Source organism: Schistocerca americana, chromosome 1 (genome assembly GCF_021461395.2).
Source record: "Schistocerca americana isolate TAMUIC-IGC-003095 chromosome 1, iqSchAmer2.1, whole genome shotgun sequence".
Taxonomy (NCBI): Eukaryota; Metazoa; Arthropoda; class Insecta; order Orthoptera; family Acrididae; genus Schistocerca; species Schistocerca americana.
Window position 1 is genome coordinate 1,157,312,072 of NC_060119.1, and position 18,928 is coordinate 1,157,330,999.

Below are 18,928 nucleotides of genomic sequence, written 5' to 3' on the forward strand. Positions count from 1 at the left end.
TTTAACGTAGCGAACATTTCACTAAGCGATAGTCCATTGTTCAATAACCGGCCACTATTAACTATCAGCCTAGCATCTCTGGTCGCTGTAGAAAGCAAGAATTGATATCATTTTTTGCTTCGAAAAAGTAGTTTTAAAATATAAACAATGTACATTTCAGTTTTCTAGGCCCAAGATAAAACCAGATAATGAAAGACATTTTTTATCTGTGCTTAATTTTTGACAGAGAAAAAATTCAACGACGTTTAGTTCACAGTAAAAGTAAATTATATTTAACCTTGATCCTGGATACTTTTGCCTTCTTTCACGTCCCTGAGATGCATCGATGAAATGTACTGCTAAAATTTTCACGGGAAAAAAGCCACGTAAGCACTTTCTTTCTGTCTTTCTTAGGGCCTGTGTCCCGTGTTACTATTAATTTGGCAGTGTTAGTTTCAGAGGTTGGCCGGATTCCCTTCCTGCCGCCACCCCGAACCCCCTGGGACGGAATTAGTGTACCCCAACTGTCTGCGTCTAGTATAAGCCATGGAATAGTTCGAACGTTTTCAAATGTCTGCAAGTCGTGTAACTGAGGCGGAACGTGGGGACCAGCCCGGTATTCACCTAGTGGGATGTGGAAAACTGCCTAAAAAACACATCCAGGCAAGGACACAGAGCCTAGTGCGACTGTGTCCTCGATGGCGCAGTCGGATAGAGCGTCTGCCATGTAAGCAGGAGATCCCGGGTTCGAGTCCCGCTCAGAGCACACGTTTTCAACTGTCCCCATTGATGTTTATCAACGCCTGCAAGCAGCTAATGGTCTGGATTTTATTGTGATTTCATTCTTCGAGAGCTGCAAGATCACCAATGGCATCTGTTCTTTCAGACATGTCCGAAAGAACGGATACCATTTTCATATAGATAAGGCTTACCGGCCAATGGTCTTCTTCAGCTCGGATGTACTCACATAGATCAATCATTTACGGGATTCGGTAGATTGACTGCCGCGAGTAATGAGTATAGTGAGCAGGGCCACTACAAATGTAGTGTGTGGACAGTAAGTTGCAAGTGTGGGTCTCATAGGCAGCATGCCAGAGATAAGTCCCTGCAGTCGCACTCTTCTTTGTGTCCTCAATGGCTCAGTTGGATAGAGCGTCTGCCATGTAAGCAGGAGATCCTCCATTCGAGTCCCGGTTGGGGCACACATTTTCAACTGACCCCGTTGATAGTTATCAACGCCTGCAAGTAGCTACTGGTGTGGATTTCATTGTAATTTCTATGAAACACAATGTCTTCCGAGACCTAGCAAAACTCCGGACTTGAATTTAGTCACCCCATTATAGTCTATGTTAGACAACAATATAGGTCCATTACTATCCCAAACATCTGTTGCGTAACTGAAATGTTTCTTTGGTAGAAGCGGTGTAAAACGACGATAACAACTAATGGTGACTGTTTCTCAAAGCCGGCCGCGGTGGTCTAGCGGTTCTAGGCGCTCAGTCCGTAACCGCGGGACTGCTACGATCGCAGGTTCGAATCCTGCCTCGGGCATGGATGTGTGTGATGTCCTTAGGTTAGTTACGTTTACGTAGTTCTAAGTTCTAGGGGACTGATGACCACAGATGTTAAGTCCCATAGTGCTCAGAGCCATTTGAACCATTTTTGAACTGTTTCTCAAGGTGGTCATAAGGATGTGTTGGATACCAAGAGTGATTTGCACCAAATCACGTGAACGTTGATATTATTTTTCTCGAATTCTGTAAACACTACGTACATAACGACTAACCGTAGTATAGGAGAAAATACAGATACTTTACAGTATAAAAATATACCCAAAATTATATACTGGAATAAAAGAAAGGTATGTATCGCTGATAGGATAAGGTATGTCCGATCTGATATACAACAGAGGTACGAATCATGTTTGTAATGTATTCTAAAATTTCTATAGCCACAGATCGATTAGAGAAAGCACACAATAACGCTAAAGATTAATTAAAGAAATTTAAAACTAAATGGTTGTTAGTTGCTGTAAGCCAGTGAAATATGAAATTATTCTACTACGCAATGACGGAAACGAAATGAGGGAATGAATTGTCGCGGTAAATGACCAGATATTCCAGCACCTGTGTACAACGACCTACAGTTATCATTTGTCAGGAGAAAACACATTAAACGCTAAAACAAAAATTTTTGCTTAATGGAAAAGCCGACACTACCTACTTTATTTCTAAAATTTAGGTATATATCAAATCTTCTGTAAGGGTCTTGAAATGGGGGAATTCTGTCGGATTTAGGGACGTATAGACGTATATGCTGTCACTGTACCTGGCTTAATTCATTCGGAAAATTTCAAGAAATGTTAATTTACAAGTGTACTTGAGAACATCGTTCAATGTCCCATGTACTGTTTCCGTGAGCACTGTGAAGATAACACTGGAAAAAGCGGCAGCACAGAATCACAAAGGAAATCATAGCGCAAGCAGACGAGTCGTATATGACCCATTAACACTCTCAAGGCGGGGTGGGGGAGGGGGTACTTCATGCTGACCTTGAAAACATTGTTCTCCAGTCATTTATTATATATTTTAACATTCTGAAAAAGTATTTATTGCTTTTAATGATTTCGTATATGAGATTCCGTAAGTGATTTAAATTTTTCATTAACACTTACCCGAAAAATTTAAGTAATAGTAGTGAATGTGACTTTTCGCCTAGCCATATTTTCAGGTTCGGGACCATTGTCACACGACTATATATATTTAAAAAGTATGTTCTGAATAAAACTCAACGATGATTAAGGAAATTTGTACCTTTCCAAATTTTTTGTAGTAGTGGTAAAGTATCAAAACGGTTCAAATGGGTCTGAGCACTATGGGACTTAACTTCTGAGGTCATCAGTCCCCTAGAACTTAGAACTACTTAAACCTAACTAACCTAAGGACATCACACACATCCATGCCCGAGGCAGGATTCGAACCTGCGACCGTAGCAGTCGCACGATTCAAGTCTGTAGCGCCTAGAACCGCTCGGCCACACCGGCCAGCCCGTAAAGTATCGCTCACCTCAGTATACACGTTATGGGAAATACGTTGGTGTTGCTAACAATAAAGGAAAATTTTTGGGGAAGAATTACCCTTTTCCCCTCCCCTCGCATTACACATTATGGAAAATGCGTTGGTATTGCTAGGTTTAAGAGTGATACCAGCTGCGATTAATACCTCAAAAATGCGGATTGAAATCAACGTTCATTTTACTGACATAATGCAGAACGGAATTGTGTAGCAGAGATAAGGAACTTTCTCTGGATTCCAGGCCTCCGACAAAACAAAGGAGTACTTGGAACACCCTGCAAAGGGGGCGCAATGCGTATCACGTCCACATCCATTTCCGCATTTAGTACATCCGGCCAAATACCTCAACTTACAGTGAGGTCAAATAACATATGGCAAAAAAATGTGAGAACAATAGCGACGGGTCAGTCGCTGCCAGTACTGTAATCTGCTACTTGCACCTTCAAGAAGATCGCGCTTTAGGGAATGGACGGGGACCTACCACCGAGAGGCTTTCCCCAGACACATCGACACTATGGGTGGCAAAGATTATACACCAGGATGTGATTTGCATCGAAGCCACAACACCGTGACCACCTTTGGAACGCAATACAGTAGCGATGTTGTGTGGTGTGGATTACACAAGTCCTTGGTAGGTCACCGGAGTTACGTGGCATCGGGTCCAGTCACAGGTCACGCAATTTCCAGAAATTACGAGACTGTTGGACCAGACCTGCCTCCAATAACGTCCCAGATGTGTTCCATCAGGTTCATACCAAGGGGATTTGCTTGCCAAGATCTTAACATGAGTTCACTATCTTGCCCCTGAAACCGCTGTAGCATTGCCCTTGTTATCCTGCTGAAAGATGCCACCACTGTCGGGGAAAGCATTGAGCATGAAAGGATGCACCTTGTCCATAATAATGTTCACCTAGTCCACAGCTATTACGGTGTCCTCGATCACTATTGTAAGGTGTCCAGATTTTACGGACCTTACATGAAGTTGATCCATAACAACAGTACGATACTGTATGAGTTCCTCAGAAAAAATATTTATATTACATCAACAAAAGGCAATTGCAGTAATCTCATGTACCAAAAATTAACAAAACAATATCTACCAATATATGGACAGGGGCGTGAATAAACGTGTTTAAGCGAAATGCAATTTGGAGATTATGTACGCAGCTCCTGTCTGGGGATATGCAGCCCTTACACGACTGCGCCGCCAGCAGATCATACAGAAAAAAGTGCTACGCATCATTAGCAATGCTCCATGCTACACACGCACCATGGATCTTCACAATAAATACCGTCTTGAAACCCACAAGGGACTATTCAATAAACACGCCACACGACTCGAGACACTGGAACAATCCTTTCATCCTCACTCTGGGAAACTATGATCGCAACCATAGGTGGAAGCATAAGCAGCCAAAGACACTACTAGCTAGGGCATAGCCACCTATGGTAAACTAACATACACCAACAAGCGACAAACGTCGGTAAGCCCCTGCATGTCAGCAACACTGACTGGCAATTAACAGCTGCTAATAGAGCCTACCAACAGGCTACAGCAGAGACACCGACGAGCTCGCCCACTGACGCACAAACAATTCGCCAACATCACCCTACACTGTGCATCCGATATATGAACTGTCAGACACAAAACGATGATAAACCTAATTGTAACAGGTTGTTGAAGCTGTACGAGAGCCCAACACCAGCACCCAGTGGCAGCCACCGAGCAACACCAGCGCACAACGCGCAAGGTATCGACATGCATGACACCCACAACTAACAAAGCCTACCCTTGCACGACAGCAAGACATCCGCTACTGCTCTTGCCACCCAACCTAACTATCGCAGCGATTTTTTTCCCTTGGCAATTTTTTTCCTCTGCCCTTCAAACAGCCACCCTTCGTTAGACTTCGACCCAATCTATCACCAGATGAGCGAGTATTAATGGTTAACCTTAACCAGATGTACGCAAACATCGCAGTACCCACAGCCTGCAACACCTCGCTTTAGTGAAAATTAACCCTTAGCAGAGGTGGCGGTAGACCTATTGAGTTGGCCATCATGCCGGTGTGGGCGTGGAGGGGCTCCACCTCTTGTAAAACAAAGAACCGATCAGGTGGTTAATGGCATCGGAAAACCCCACTTAACAAGAGAACAGTGAGCTTCAGCGCAGAAAGGGATAAGGTGAGAACAATGCATATTCCTTTTAAAGTAAAGACGGCTGGGACCAAGGGTAAGTGGCTCCACAGCATTAACAGGGCTAGGCTGTGACCCAGCAAGAAAAATAAAAGTCACCTCTAGCAAGATGGCGGTTGGCTGAAGCCATGCTGGGCGACGCAGACGCGACACAGTGGGGTGATCTTCACTATATAAAAACATTTTTGAGAACTAAAATAGCTAGATATCTGTCTCATCTCACGGCAGATCGCACAAGTGTGTGGAAAATAGAGCGGGCATTGAAAGCTTTGCTTTCTGTGAGTGTGGACGTTATGCTTCACGTATCATGGTGACAGATAGCAAAGAGGTAGTTAATTATTCCTGTGGGAATTTCTGCGGGCAAAGAAATTGTGCACTTCACTCCAACCCTTAGCGAGTGTGCAATAGCCATTATTTCGACTAGGGAAAGACTAACATTCTAAGGAATTCAGGAAAGTTGAGACTGGGTGAATTCAGTCAAGGCCAGAAAAGGGATTTGGCGTTTCAGATCCAGCACGGAGACAACACTGCAGATGCCGCTTGGTAAAGTACCATCGCACATTATGTCACAGTAAATGGTGAGTCGAGATTTTGCTCACTCCAACTTGCATACGCTTTGACCGTTGAATATCAAGAGCTAGGATACTAACCCACCCTCACATTGAGTACATGAGAGTTTCTTCATTGGTTGAAAAAGTAAATCCATTCTCCACCAACCCAGTGCACTTACCAGCTACGATAACGTATATGTAAATGAGCTGATGAAGATTTTTAATCATTCTTCCCTGTGATAAAATTTTTTCATATGTAGAGATAACGATTTATAATCATCAGTTGCCGGCCGCGGGAACGAAACCTGTCTAGCTTGAAGGGGGAAAACAGATAGCGATATGGTTGGCCCGCTACATGGCACTGCCATAGGTCAAACCGATATCAACTGCGTCAACTGCGTTTTTTAAAATAGGAACACCCATTTTTTATTACATATTCGTGTAGTACGTAAAGAAATTTGAATGTTTCAGTTGGACCACTGTTTTCGCTTTGTGATAGATGGCGCTGTAATAATCACAAACATATGGCTCACAATTTTAGACGAACAGTTGGTAACAGGTAGGTATTTAAATTAAATTACAGAACGTAGTCACGTTTGAACATTTTATTTCGGTTGTTCCAATGTGATACATGTACCTTTGTGCACTTATTATTTCTGAGAACGCGTGCTGTTACAGCGTGATTATCTGTAAATAACACATTAATGCAATAAATGCTCAAAATGATGTCCGTCAATCTCTATGCATTTGGCAATGCGTGTAACGACATTCCTCTCAACAGCGAGTAGTTCGCCTCCGTAATGTTCACACATGCATTGACAATGCGCTGACGCATGTTGTCAGGCGTTGTCGGTGGATCACGATAGCAAATATCCTTCAACTTTCCCCACAGAAAGAAATCCAGGGACGTCAGATCCGGTGAACGTGCGGGCAATGCTATGGTGCTTCGACGACCAATCCACCTGTCATGAATTATGCTATTCCATACCGCTTCAACCGCACGCGAGCTATGTGCCGGACATCCATCATGTTGGAAGTACATCGCCATTCTGTTATTGGCGAACATCTTTTAGTAACATCGGCAGAACATTACATAGGAAATCAGTATACACTGCACCATTTAGATTGCCAACGATAAAATGGGGGCCAATTGTCCTTCCTCCCATAATGCCGCACCATACATTAACCAGCCAAGGTCGCTGATGTTCCACTTGTCGCAGACATCGTGGATTTTCCGTTGCCCAATAGTGCATATTATGCCGGTTTACGTTACCGCTGTTGGTGAATGACGCTTCGTCGCTAAATAGAACGCGTGCAAAAAATTTTTCATCGTCCCGTAATTTCTCTTGTGCCCAGTGGCAGAATTGTACACGACGTTCAAAGTCGTCGCCATGCAATTCCTGGTGCATAGAAATATGGTACGGGTGCAATCGATGTTGATGTATCATTCTCAATACCGACGTTTTTGAGATTCCCGATTTTCGCTCAGTTTGTCTGCTACTGATGTGCGGATTAGCAGCGACAGCAGCTAAAACACCTACTCGGGCATCACCGTTTGCTGCAGGTCGTGGATGACGTTTCACATGTGGCTGAACACTTCCTGTTTCCTTAAATAACGTAACTATCCGGCGAACGGTCCGGACACTTGGATGATGTCGTCCAGGATACCGGGCAGCATACATAGCACACGTCTGTTGGGCATTTTGATCACAATAGCCATACATCAACACGATATCGACCTTTTCAGCAATTGGTAAATGGTCCATTTTAACATGGGTAATGTATCACGAAGCAAATACCGTCCGCACTGGCGGAATGTTACGTGATACCACGTACTTATACGCTTGTGACTATTACAGCGCCATCTATCACAAAGCTAAAAAAGTGGTCCAACTAAAACATTCATATTTCTTTATGTTCTACACGAACATGTAATAAAAAATGGGGGTTCCTATTTAAAAAAAAAACGCAGTTGACATCCGCTTGACCTATGGCAGCGACATCTAGCGGGCCAACCATAGCACCGTCTGGTTTCCCCCTTCAAGCTAGACGAGTTTCGTTGTTTGTAGTTTTTTCGTTTGATGCTTATATCGTGAGATATTTGGCCCGGTCACTATCAATGGACCACCCTGTATACTATCATCGTCATGTCCATTAAACCTGGTAGTGCTACTAACGTAATACAGAGTTTACATCATCTGTCACATGAGGTAGTTTAAGCATTCTACATCTACCTCTATATCTACATGGATACTCCGCAAATCACACTTAAATGCTTGGCAGAGGGTTCATCGAACCACCTTCACAACAATTCTAAATGGTTCAAATGGCTCTAAGCACTATGGGACTTAACATCTAAGGTCATCAGTCCCCTAGACTTAGAACTACTTAAACCTAACTAACCTAAGGACATCATACACATCTATGCCCGAGGCAGGATTCGAACCTGCGACAGTAGTAGCCACTTGGTTCCGGACTGAAGCGCGTAGAACCGCTCGGCCACCGCGGCCGACCACAGTAATTCTCTATTAGTCCAATCTCGAACAGTGCGATGAAAAACGAACAGCTACATCTTTCTGTACGAGCTCTGATTTCCCTTATTTTATTATGACGGCGCCAACAAAATATTTTCGCATTCGGAAGAAAAAGTTGGTAGTTGAAATTTTGTGAGAAGATTTCACTGCAACGAGAAACGCCTTTATTTTATTGATGTCCACCCCCAACCCTGTATCATGTTAGTGACACTCTCTCATCTATTTCTCGATAATACAAAACGTGCTGCTCTTCTTTGAACTTTCTCCATGTACTCTGTAGATAGTATCTGGTAAGGATCCCACACGACGCAGCAGTACTCCAAACGAGTATGGATAAAGGTAATGTAGGCAGTCTCTATTGCATCTTCCAAGCGTTCTGACAGTAAACCGCAGTCTTTGGTTCCCCTTGCCCGCAACATTTTCTATGTATTCTTTCCAATTTAAGTTGTTTGTAGTTGTAATTGTTAGGTATTTAGTTGAATTTACGACCTTTAGATTTGATTGATTTATGGTGTAACCAAAGTTTAACGAATTCCTTTGCCCACTCATGTGGATGGTCTCACACTTTTCATTATTTAGGGTTAATTTTTTCACACCATACAGATATCTTTTGTAAATCGTTTTACAGTTTGTTTTCATCTTCTGATTACTTTACTAGACGATAAACGGCAGCTTGATCTGCAAACAACCTAAGACGCCAGCTCAGATTGTCTGCTAAATCGTTTATATAGACAAGGAATAGCAGAGGGGTTGTAACGCTGCCTTGGGGGTCGCCAGAAATCACTTCTGTTTTACTCAATGACTTATCGTCAGTTACCACTAACTGTGACCTCTTTGACAGGAAATCACGAATCCAGTCACATAATTGAGACGATATTTCATAAGCAGGCAATTGAATTACAAGCGGCTTGTGAGATAGTCTCAAAAGCGTTCTTTAAATTTAGAGATATGGAATCAATTTGAGATCCGTTGTCAATAGCACTCAACACTTCGTGTGAGTAAAGAGCTAGTTGTGTTCCACAGGAACGATGTTGTCTAAAACCGTGTTGGCTGTGTATGAATAGACCGTCTTCTTCGAGGTAATTCATAATATTCGAATTATATTGTATTATATAACTACCAGTGCCCGGTTTTACGGATCTGAAGATGGCAACACTTATTTCCGAAACTAGTAACAAAGTAACTGAGTTAACAAAGCGATCTTGACAGACAAATTAGTTTTGAAAAGAGGACTACGATACAAAATTATAGATCGCCTCCTACATTGAATGATCGTGTCAGGTAAACATGTCATTCATTTTTCAACGTGAAAAAACGTCTAGTCAGCGGGATTTCGCCGAACGACTTTCTGCGGTCGCCAAAGCACTAGATCTCACTCGTAGCACAGCTTCCGGCTCCTAAGGTCCTCTCCTAACGCTTGTTTAAACATATCAAATGTTTTCTCTTTTTTCCGTAAATATTTCGTACACACTGCTTTTCATTCCAATTTCCTCATTGCTAGAAATTTTTTAACAGCCTTGACTTTTCAGTTTCCTTGCACCTACAAAATACTCACTTTAAGTAAGGCAATATCGTTGACCCAAGAGTCAGACGGATCGTACTGTGGATGAACGGTGATGACGTCAACCGCGTGCAGTGATCCCTCCTCCTTCAGATTGGTGACGCCCGCTCGCACCTCCATAACGTCGTAGCTGCAGACAGAAGACTTTGTTACTGCATCTGTATCTTACAAAAAACTGTTATTGCTGCATACTGCATCTCAGTGTACACGAGAATGGGAATTCCCTCCGAAATTCTTAAAAATCAACAGAAAAAGAAATAATGCAGCGAGGCAGAGAATACTTCCACAGTCTACTGAATTCGAGTGAATATAAGATAAAAGAAGACCAAGAGAAGAAATAAAAGAAGCAAATGAAGAACTTGAAGTAAGAGAAGAGCGTATAGCTGTTACGAAGCTAAAAAGTGGAAAGACAACAAAGGACGATTGCATCAAACCAAAGATGGTTAAATCCTTGGAGAATAAACAGAAGACCTGCCACTTCAAACTGTGTTGTATGTGTAGAAGACAAAGTAAAGCTCTTGAGAGTGGAAAGCCGCAGCAATCACTCACATACTTAAGAAGGAGGATAATCGTGAATGTAGTAACCATTACTCTCTCTATATTTGAAAAGATCTACTCAGGTATCATAGAAACTGCATCCAGGAAGGACGTGAATAAAAATTATAAGGGCCGTATAGCTTTCGCCTAAAGGGAAGCATCCAGGATTTCATCATCACACTTTCAATGGCCAGACAAAAATTTCTGGAGAAAACCTATGTTTCTCATGTTCTATTCTAGGACTTGAAGGACATATTTGAATGTTTCCCGAAAGAAACGCACTGCAGCAACAGAAGTCAATGAAACATAACCATGATGACTCACTTAACAGAGGAAAGACACATTTAAGTACTTGAGCTCTAACATCAATCGAAATGGGAATATGGAAGAAGAGAAATTAGGGAAACATTTAGAACAGTAGGAACAGGTTAATGGTTTCAGACTGAACTCAACAAGAGAGAGATCTCGAAGGTAGCTCCGTGTAGATCTACTGTAATGATGTAGAACAAATCGGCCTTCCAGACAGGGAAATGATTACCATTGGCAAGGGTCGCCAAACCCTTGCTGGCCAGGATGGAATTTCAGGACGATGACCAGGCTCAGTTCGTAACGTCGGTGCTCACACCCAGTGAATTATATATTTTGGATGGACACTGAGCCCTCGGTCACGCTTTGCGTTGTATGCAGTGCAGAGAGCGACGAACTGGCACCTACACAACTCATCACGCCAGCGACTGGAGACCGCGGCAAGGAATGCTAGATTCAAAGTACACTGACCTTTAAATGCTCTGCCGATACGCTGGGGACGAAACCCAAGAGTAAAATGTAAAGACAAGTTGAAAAGAGAGCGAGAGACTTTATTAGAACGGCGGGGATTGGCAGGTGAGCTCATGAACTCAGCCAATAGTGACGATGATAACAAAAACCATCGCCCTATGTGGGGAACGGAAGGGGAAATGGAGTTTTTATTTGGACATGTAAAGTAAGGCTTGGTGGGATGTAGGAGTCTTTCATTTCAGGCTGAAGGAGACGGCTAGGAGCACAGCAACCCCGATCAGCTGACAGCTGTCTCTGGAGCATAATGGTCAGATGTCAAAGGCCAACGACGCAGCTTGGATCTGTAAAAAAGAAAAAATAACCTCACACATTTCATAGCTTCATAATGAATTGATTATCATTTCATAGTAATTGTGATATTTCTAAACTGAAGAGCCAAAGAAACTGGCACACCTGCCTAACATCATGTAGGACCCCCGCGAACACGATAAAGTGCCGCAACTCGACGTGGCATGGAATCGACTGACGTCTGAAGCAGAGCTGGAGGGAACTGACACCATGAATCAGCAGGACTGTCGATAAATCCGTAAGAGTACGAGGGGGAGGTGATGCCTTCCGAACAGCACGTTACAAGGCATCCCAGATATTCCCAATAATTTTCATGTCTGGGGACTTTGGTGGCCAGTGGAAGCGTTTAAACTCATAAGAGTGTTCCTGGAGCCACTCTCTAGCATTTCTGGACGTGTGGGGTGTGGCATTGTCCTGCTGGAATTGCCCAAGTTCGTCGGAATACACAATGGACATGAACGGATGGAGGGGATCGACAGGATGCATACGAAAATGTCACCTGTTAGACTCGTATCTATGAGCTTGAACAGTAACCTGTTCACATGGAGGGTCCAAGGATTCATGAGGTTGTCTCCATACCTGTACGTGTTCGACACAGTTTGAAACGAGTCTCGTCCGACCAGGCAACGTTTTTCCAGTCGTCAACAGTCCAATGTCGGTGTTGACGTGCCCACGCGAGGCATAAAGCTTCGTGTCGTGCAGTCATCAAGGGTACACGAGTGGGCCCTGGGCTCCGAAAGCCCATATTGATGATGTTTCGTTGAATGGTTCCGGTGCCGACACTTGTCGATGGCTCAGCATTAAAATCTGCAGCAATTTGAGGAAGGGTTGCACTTCTGTCACGTTGAAACGATTCTCTTCAGCCGCAGCTATGATTCTTCCGGCAGCAGCGATGTCGGAGATTTGATGTTTTGCCAGATTCCTGATATTCACGGTACACTCGTGAAATGGTCGTACGGGAAAATCCCCACTTCACTGCTAACTTGGAGATGCTGTGTCCTATCACTCGTGCGCCGACTATGACACAACGTTCAAACTCACTTAAATCTTGAGAACCTGCCATTGTAGCAGCAGTAACCGATCTAACAACTGCGCCAGATACTTGTTGTCTTATAAAGGCGTTGCCGACCGTAGCGCCTTATTCTGCTTGTTTACATATCTCTTTATTTGAATACGCATGCCTATACCAGTTTCTTCGTCGCTTCAGTGTATATTAAGTAAGGTACTGAAAAGATTGCAATGAGAAAGAATGGCGCTCGAAGTCTGCGTTTGGTGCAGCTTATTGAACATATTGCTTTGTACAAAATGGAGCTAACATATTGAATTTTTCTTCAAACTTGAGACGAGATCTACATCTATCGCCAATCTCGAAAATATGGATTACACATAGTGCACTCATTTCCGTTCGTATGCTCAAAGATAGAGTGGAAGTGAAATATTCATAACTTCTCTCATGTCTCATGTCTCATAAACGGCCAGAATTTGGTTAGTGATAGCATGCTAGGGAAGAATATTTTGTCACATAGATAATCTGCGAAACTTTCTTATCTACTGCGTTACAGGAGTGACAACAGATTTTTGTTTTCGATGCAGTAAGGGTCATCGGTAGCTGGTGAATTAAGAATTAGTATGAGCATGTGAGAACATAAATGAAGGAATCACACTTTTTATTTTTATACTTAGATTGACCTTCTCATAAGCTAATGACCTTACTTGTCACATCTGTTTGATTAATGGTAAATTGTTCCATGATTCTGACGCAATTGTCACTACGTTAGCATGTTAGTGAGGTTAAGTTTGGTAAATACTGCTGTGTTTTAGGAAAAGAAGCTGATTTAACATGATAATAAGAGAAAGAAGAAATGTGTACAAGACGGGGAAAAATAAATCGCTTCCCCTGTTGCAATTGTTCAGCGCAATTCTGTATTCATTGTGTTTTTAATATATAACGTTTGAGTTGAATTACTGGTCGTACTGGCATCAGCAGTTGATACTATCGCTCGCAGGGCTGCTAGTTGTAGCTTACAAGTTCTGCCTGATACGCATTTAGGTGAAGATCTCAGCTGTAGAGCTACACCCCGCTGCCCCTTCAGGCTCTGAAGACCATGCGATAGTCGACCGACCGCTGTGTCATCATCAGGCATTCACCATCAGATGCGGTACGGAGCGGCATGCGGTAAGCACACCAGTCTCCTGGACGTCGTCAACGTTCCCATCTTGGAGCCGCTATCGCTCAATCAGGTGGCTCTTGAGCTGGCTGAGTGCACTCCGGTCCAGTTCTACCACCAACGAAAAATCATTGGCAGTACCGCGGATCGAACCTGGGTCCCCCATATGAGGGTAGGTCTCGCAGGCGAAGGCATCTTTTGGTTGAGACTTCTTTTTCACTAGGCTTAATTTGATTCTGTCCTTCATCTACTACCTCTTCACATTTAACCATCACTGTATATCATACACCTAGATAAACCTGTTTGGCATATTTCAGTACTTATCTATTTGCACTATTTTTACCCCCCCCCCCCCCCACCCCCCTCACTCTTCTTCCAGAACAGAACGCCTCGGTATCTAACTCAATGGCCAATCCACACGTTTTTCGCAGACTTTTTTCCTTGCTGCGCTTCATCACTTTTTTCTTGAAACACTTTTTTTTTCATCCCTGTGTAGCACATTATTTCAAATACTTCCGTTTCCTGTTGCATATTTCACTTCCACACAATGGTTTGTCCTCGACGTACCTCCCAGGAAACGTTTTCCTCCATTCTTAGCAGTTCTTAATGCGACTGGATTTCTTTTGCTACAGGAATATTTTTATTTCACTGTCCTGTTACCTATACGTTGTAACCCCTCTCCCACTATATTTTGCTTATTCGTAACCGAAATAATATTCTTTCCACGCCATCGGAGGCAGTTAAAGGATGGTTAATAGACAGAACGCAATTGTTTTTCCTAAAAGAACAAACGCGTCTCTTTTCTTCACTAATATTGTAGTAATAAAGTCTGCAATCTAAGTGAAATGGTTGCTTTGAAAGGATAACAACTCATAGTATGGACTTCGTTTATTGACTTCGAAAGTAACGCACTTCCTAACGATGGTTAGACTCAACTATACTCGTATCAGAGTTAAATTTGGTTCCACTTTCACACTAAAATTTGCCATTACTGCATTGGTTTTCTAAATTAAACTACCTTGCTCTACTAGTTCACGGTAGCCTTCATAATTGTTTAAGTAATAACATAGCCTGGCAAAGGACGCTACTGAGTAAGAATGACGAGACTGATTTATCCACTGATTTCATATGTACGTAATCACGAGAACCTATTCGCGAATAAACCGATTAATGACTCATTGTGACACTACCATTGACGGAAAGCTTCCAATCCCGTATTTTGTCATCTGAAAACAGTCCATTTTTTGTGGGGCCTTTTCACGCGAAACTTGAATAACGACTGACCCTCCCCCCTTTTCTCCATACACACACACGCGCGCACACACACACACACACACACACACACACACACACACACACACTCACACACACATAAAAGCGCTCGAACGGTAGCACTTCTTAGACACCCTTGCCTTTTCAACGGCTTCCAGCGGCAACCAAAGTTTGAATTTCATATGATTATTGACCGAATTAAAACGTATAAAACATTTACTCCCTTACAACCTTAACTTCACATATTAAACATATTAACTTATCTGTAAGATAATCAGACGTTTCAAGATGTTTTATACGTGGGAGTTCGATTCTTTAAAGAATCATGGGATGGTGAGGGGGGAGAGGGGACGGGGGGAGTTTTCTGGTTATTGAACTCAACAGCACGTTAATGTCTCCTACCGGCAAATGTGCGCTCAACTCCGAATGTTCCAGAGAACCAGAGATGCGTAAAGGATATGACTATGTCAAACTACTATCAATAGTGGTACCTCTTATACTGTCTTGCTAGACTTCTGTTTATATTCTAACTGCTTTAAGTACTAGCTAACTACAGAATTTTGTTCTTGACGAACTTAATTTCTGTGTTATTGTAGGAAATGAAGTACTTACCCATTCTGTAACACTACTGTTATTATTATTGTTCTAATTGTGTGTCCTCGGGTAATTCAGAGTTCAATCCTTTTATTTTTATTTTGAAGAGTACAGAAAAGTGTTGTACCTGAAGGGTGGCTTAGATACGAACACATGATTTTTTTCTGGCGAGTGTTTCAGTACAGTGACTGATTTCGAAATCACATTGTTAAGTGGCAGTTTATGCCGGGACTATCACATAACCTGCTGTTGTATTGTAACGTGCAGATCGCACTCATTAGTATAGTCAATTATTTAACGCTGCATGAAAATTACAGACAATATTCATTACTGCAAATGACTGCACAGCTAAATGTTTTTCTCCTTTCCTTTTAATATGGCGAAAGGGACCTGTTATTTTTGCTGCCTTTGGGGCTTTCTTTGCCAGGCTTGCGACGGGCAAGTTGACTTAGAAGGACCGGAGTATCATAAAACTGTTTGATGCTGAAAGGCATCCCTACACAGGTACAGAACAGGGAAATGGTTGTCTCCTATGTCTGGACAGCAGAAGTGGGGAGGGCCGACAGTATTTCATAACAACTGCGTTGTGCGAGACACTAAAAGGAATCCTTTTGGCTAGATAAGTTCTCCAGGCCAAGTGGAAACAGAGGTTCAGACCGCGGGAACAGGAATTGGACGCTGCCATGTCACATGGATTTCCCGTGCGTGCCTGTGTGCAAGGCTTTTGGTTGGTCATGGATGGAAATCTGTCGTGTAATGGGAGAAACTTTTTGTTTTCTTTCCTGCAGCAAATCATTATTGATTAACTACGACAAAATCCGAAAGAGAAGGACATTGTTAAACTGCTTCAGACAATTATTATTGCTCGGTGGTGGTGGTGGTGGTTAGTGTTTAACGTCCCGTCGACAACGAGGTCATTAGAGACGGAGCGTAAGCTCGGGTTAGGGAAGGATTGTGAAGGAAATCGGCCGTGCCCTATCAAAGGAACCATCCCGGCATTTGCCTGAAACGATTTAGGGAAATCACGGAAAACCTAAATCAGGATGGCTGGAGACGGGATTGAACCGTCGTCCTCCCGAATGCGAGTCCAGTGTGCTAACCACTGCGCCACCTCGCTCGGTATTATTGCTCGGATTCGTCATGCACACCACATGCACATTCCCTTACAAAGCATATGGTAGCACTATGTACATGACGCTGTTGTAATTTAAAACAGTTTTTCACATATGGAAAAAACTTACTTCTCCAGAATAAATTTCGTAACTTGACAAACGACTGCAACACACGTAACGTGAATGCTATCATTGTAAAACGAAATAACAAAGTATATTAAACTTCTATTACAGGGGTAGATCTGGGAAATGTACCAACATACTTCCTCCTGTTTGTTATGGCGTACACTTTGGTCATGATAGTGCTATACAACTGAATAAAAATTAAGCCAGTAAATAAACCCGCTCACCTGCCAACAGAGTCCACACAGTGAGCCGCTGTGATAGCCCAATAGTCGCCGATGATGGACGCACCGCACCAGTGGGCGCCGTTTTTCTGCAAGGACAGCTGCAACACCAGACTTACGTGTCAGTACAAAATGAATCGGTGGACGTTGTACGGTATAAGGATAAAGACAGGAATGACAATATGAACAAACCGATATCATTGTTTCGTACTAATTGAAACAGAATCACACTTGAAACCTCCCCTTAGAAAAATTTGTGAATTACTGTGCTGGTGAACCCTTTACGTTATTTGATTTTCAAACAGCTGAGCAAAACTGAACGTATTCAGACATTTCTCTCTTTACTTACTCCCATCATCACTAAACTGATGCACAATATTTTTAGCGCAACGCAGTCTGACTTTCAATAATCCCTATAAAAGAATGGCCCTGACTAACATTAACCTATACGTTTCACAAATCACTTACCTCACAAAAATCTTCGTTACTCGAACTACTGCAATGCAGCGAGCGCCAATAATGTCAGCTAAATAAAAGATTCAAACTACTGAAGGCACTAACTACTGATAGGTGTACTTAGCAAATGAAAGATTTTGATAGAGGACAAACAATGTATTTGCCTTAATAGTGTTCAAAAGTCATAATATATATATCACTTCATGACACCCAGTCTTACAAATTTCGTTTTTCTGACGGACACACGTCCAGATCGTCCGCTTTCAAAACTCCGCCATCTCTCTTCCCACATCCACCACTGCTGGCGGCTCACCTCCAACTGCGCAACGCTACGCGCTGTTCACATCCAACTGTCCAACACTACAATAGTGAATATTCCAACAATGCCAACCAGCCACAGACTGCACACAGCACAGGCAGTGATTTTCATACAGAGCGCTACGTGGCGTTACCAACATAAAAACCTGAACAGCCTGCTTACAACTTGTAATTCACAATACATTTTAATGTTGAAACCCATTATACTTATGTGCAGTCAGTATTAATTTAACCTGTCAGTAATTAAACTGAGGATTTTGGTCAGTCACGTGTTATCACAGTACATAAACATAATATTTTGTTCGTAAATTTCGTCATCCTCTTTTCTTTTGGAACATTAAAGAACAATGTAAGGCAAAAATAAGAGAAACTGCTGTAATGAATGTACATTGAATGAGGAGCATACAAAAAAACACCGTCCGAACAGGCCTTCATGGCCCAACGATACCGACTGACCGCCGTGTCATCCTCTGCCAACAGGTGTCAATGGATGTGAATATGAAGAGGCATGTGGTCAGCACACGGCCCTCCCGACTGTTGCCAGTTTTCGTGACCGGTGCCGCTACTTCTCAACGAGTAGCTCCTCAATTGATCTCACAAGGGCTGAGTGCACACGGCTGGCACACAGCACTCGGCAGTCCAGACTTTGACCCATCCAAGTATTAGCCAAGCCCGACAGCTCTTAACTTCGATGATCTGACGGCAAGGCTGATGAGGAGTATATAGATTACGTACTAGATCTACAACTTTGGGTCCGCCGTTCTTTCTCGAAGTTCGGGGCTTTATTGTGAAAATTTACAAAAAAAATTATGATTCATAGTATTGCGCATCGCTGGCCACTACATTCTCCCATCTTTCGGATAGCTTACGAATGCCGTGGCGGAAGAACTGGACGTCTTCTGTGGGGATCGATGAATCGATTCAATTTTGCACTTGTTCGTATGATTGGAAGTGCTGCTCAGCCAGACTGGACGCCACTGATCGAAAAAGGTGGTAGTCAGAGAGAGCAACGTATGGAGAATATGGCGGGAGTGACAGGACCTCTCATTTCAACGTTTCCATGTATATTTTGACGGGTTTTGCGACATGGGTTCGAGCACTGAC

The 18,928-nt window shown here is 42.8% G+C and overlaps 1 protein-coding gene across 1 annotated transcript in view; it reads right to left on the reverse strand.

Moving 5' to 3' along the window:
* Positions 1-18,928, reverse strand: part of LOC124597648 (trypsin-like) — a 54,031-nt gene that overhangs the window by 25,094 nt on the left and 10,009 nt on the right. The window contains exons 3-4 of the mRNA XM_047135950.1: positions 17,054-17,151; positions 9,890-10,025 (exon numbers count right to left, since the gene is read on the reverse strand). Coding sequence (XP_046991906.1) covers positions 9,890-10,025; positions 17,054-17,151 — 234 coding nt within the window. The remainder of the gene's footprint in view (positions 1-9,889; positions 10,026-17,053; positions 17,152-18,928) is intronic.